Source organism: Tachysurus vachellii, chromosome 3, assembly GCF_030014155.1.
Source record: "Tachysurus vachellii isolate PV-2020 chromosome 3, HZAU_Pvac_v1, whole genome shotgun sequence".
NCBI classification, from domain to species: Eukaryota; Metazoa; Chordata; class Actinopteri; order Siluriformes; family Bagridae; genus Tachysurus; species Tachysurus vachellii.
Genome location: NC_083462.1, coordinates 782,586 through 785,085, shown reverse-complemented (window position 1 = coordinate 785,085; position 2,500 = coordinate 782,586). Strand labels below are relative to the sequence as shown.

Genomic DNA, 2,500 nt, shown 5'->3' with positions numbered 1-2,500 from the left:
TGAAGATAAACAAAATGAAGACTTTGGAGCGGCCGAGTCAAAGTCCTGACCTGAATCCTAATGAGATGCTGTGGTAGGACCTTAAAAAGGTGGTTCATGCTCGAAAACCCTCCAATGTGGCTGAATTACAACAATTCTGTAAAGACGAGTGGACCAAAATTCCCCCACAGCCTCAGCTGTAACAGACTCACTGTAACAGACTCACTGTAACAGACTCACTACAAGTTACAAGTGTAACAAGTTATCACTAACACTTGATTGCAGTTCTTGCTGCTAGGGGCGGCCCACACAGGGCCATGTGGGTTTGGACTTTATTTTCCGTTAATAATAAAAGTTTATTCATTTACAAACTACATGTTGTGTTTACTGTGTTGTCTTTGGCTAATATTTAAATTTGGTTGATGATCTGAAACATTAAAGTGTGAAAAATGTGCAAAAAAAAAAAATAAATCAGGAAGGGGACCAACACTTTTTCACACCACTGTACACACATATACACACACACACACACACACACACACACACACACACACACACACACTGACTGCACTATGTTTGATAACAAATACTGCTCTGATGTTTCTAGCTAAATTCCCTGCGCTGGCCACTAGCTGGCCTCCTGAGCCAATCGGACACAGGACCAATCGAAACAGCTCCCAGCTGACCCGCCCCCCTCCGGGTCTGACCCATCAGAAACAGTCTTCATGGTTAGGGGCGGAGCCTCACATGCCCAGAGGGTGGGGTTCAGAGAGGCAGAGCCTGGAGTCACCTTTTGGTACAGGTAAAGTTTTACACTTCTACAGTGTTTGTGACGATCAGGATGAGTTCTGGAGCTCAGTCACATGGAGGTGTTTTTGTGTTGTGGTGTTTCAGAGAGCTCATGGAGTGGTGGATCATCTACAGGAAGCTCCTGGCTACTGCTGAGCAACCTCACACCACAGGTAATACAGAATGTGTTTGTCTGTAGGTCATGGCTTTGTTTTAATGAAGCAGCAAAGCTGGAGAGTCAGACATACACTGAACACTGATGTGGGGAACAGTGTAGAGAAGAAGAAATGTTCAGGTGGCTTCATGACACTTCAGGAGTGCTCCTGGGTGGCTCCACAGTGCTGGGAGCTTCAGGCTTTAGGTAAACCCTATATGGCTCCTTTATCCCATGGTGGTTTTGAACCTGTGGTTAGTTCTGAGCTTCCTCCATGAGCTCATAGAGCTGATCCCAAGTGAAGCGTGATGCAGAAGTGCTACAGAGGTAGGAGCATCTAGATCATGTGAGTGTTAATGTGTTTCTCCCTGGAGATCCTGTGACTGAGGTAAAAGACCTTCCAGTGTGAGATTTCCCCCAGATATGTGTGCACTTTACTGTGTGTATCTACTCACATGATGTGTGGGTGCTTTTCACCTACCACATACATATGGTCTACATATCAGTCTGCAGGATGAAGCTGTGGTAGAAGACCAGGTTCATACCACCATGGTCATATCTGACAGGGAGAAGGTCATGATGGGGTTTGGGGTTGGAGATTCCTCGTCTAGGGGGAAAGACACCAGAGGAATCAGGATCATTCCAGTCACCAGAAGACTTCTAACTTATTATTGTACTTGTAGAATAATAATAATTATTATTTTATTCATCTTCAGCTCTAACAATGTGCTTTCTGTTTTTATTTTGTGTTTAAAACAAATAATGTTTTGAGAGACTTTTTCTGTAATGTGTGTGTGTGTGTGTGTGTGTGTGTGTGTGTGTGTGTGTGTGTGTGTGTGTGTGTGTGTGTGTAGATCGACAGCTCCACTCTAAAGACAATTTGCCTGCAGCATGGCCCACTGATGACCTTTAACCTCGGCTTGGCTCAGGGCAGCGCTCTGATTCGCTACTGCAGTCCTGACGAGGCAGCCAAGGCCCAGAGCGCACTGCACATGTATACCTCATCACCTTTAACCTTTGACCTTTAACATTATTATTATTTACTGTGTCAGTACTGTAATGTCAGTACTCCTTATAATGCATTATAAGCTGTAGGTTATTAACGTGATGGTCCCTCTGTAGGTGTGTCCTGGGTAACACCACCATCCTGGCTGAGTTTGTGAGTGAGGAGGATGTAGCTCGGTACTTCACACATTCCCACAGCAGAGAGACAGACGGGGAGACAGACAGAGACACGGAGAGCGAGACAGGTGGAGGAGGAGAGACGAAGCTCGGCAGGGACAACCTGGACGGGGCAGGACTCTCTCTGTTTAACCAGTGGGGCCACAGCAGGGAGGGCGGGGTGTGGGGAGGGGTGCCGTCCGCTTACCACGGCAACAACCTATGGGGTTCTCCTCAGGTTGAGGACAGAGGGCCTGGCTTGTTGCTGAGCAACCTGTTAGGAGGTGGGGCTGATACTTTGTGATGTGTGACAGACACACACACACACACACACACACACACACACACACATGTTTCTGTATGAAGACTGGACACACTTGTCTCTGTGCTCACACACACAGTGATTTTATCACCTCA

At 46.6% G+C, this 2,500-nt stretch overlaps 1 protein-coding gene across 4 annotated transcripts in view; it reads left to right on the top strand.

The window, feature by feature from the left end:
• Positions 1–2,500, top strand: part of LOC132842469 (trinucleotide repeat-containing gene 6B protein-like) — a 19,334-nt gene that overhangs the window by 15,838 nt on the left and 996 nt on the right. For all 4 annotated transcript variants that reach the window (XM_060865188.1, XM_060865187.1, XM_060865184.1 and 1 more), the window contains 4 exons: positions 587–781; positions 874–941; positions 1,777–1,916; positions 2,045–2,500. The exon at positions 2,045–2,500 is cut by the window's right edge and continues 996 nt beyond it. In XM_060865188.1, coding sequence (XP_060721171.1) covers positions 587–781; positions 874–941; positions 1,777–1,916; positions 2,045–2,387 — 746 coding nt within the window. In that variant the 3' untranslated portion in view covers positions 2,388–2,500. The remainder of the gene's footprint in view (positions 1–586; positions 782–873; positions 942–1,776; positions 1,917–2,044) is intronic.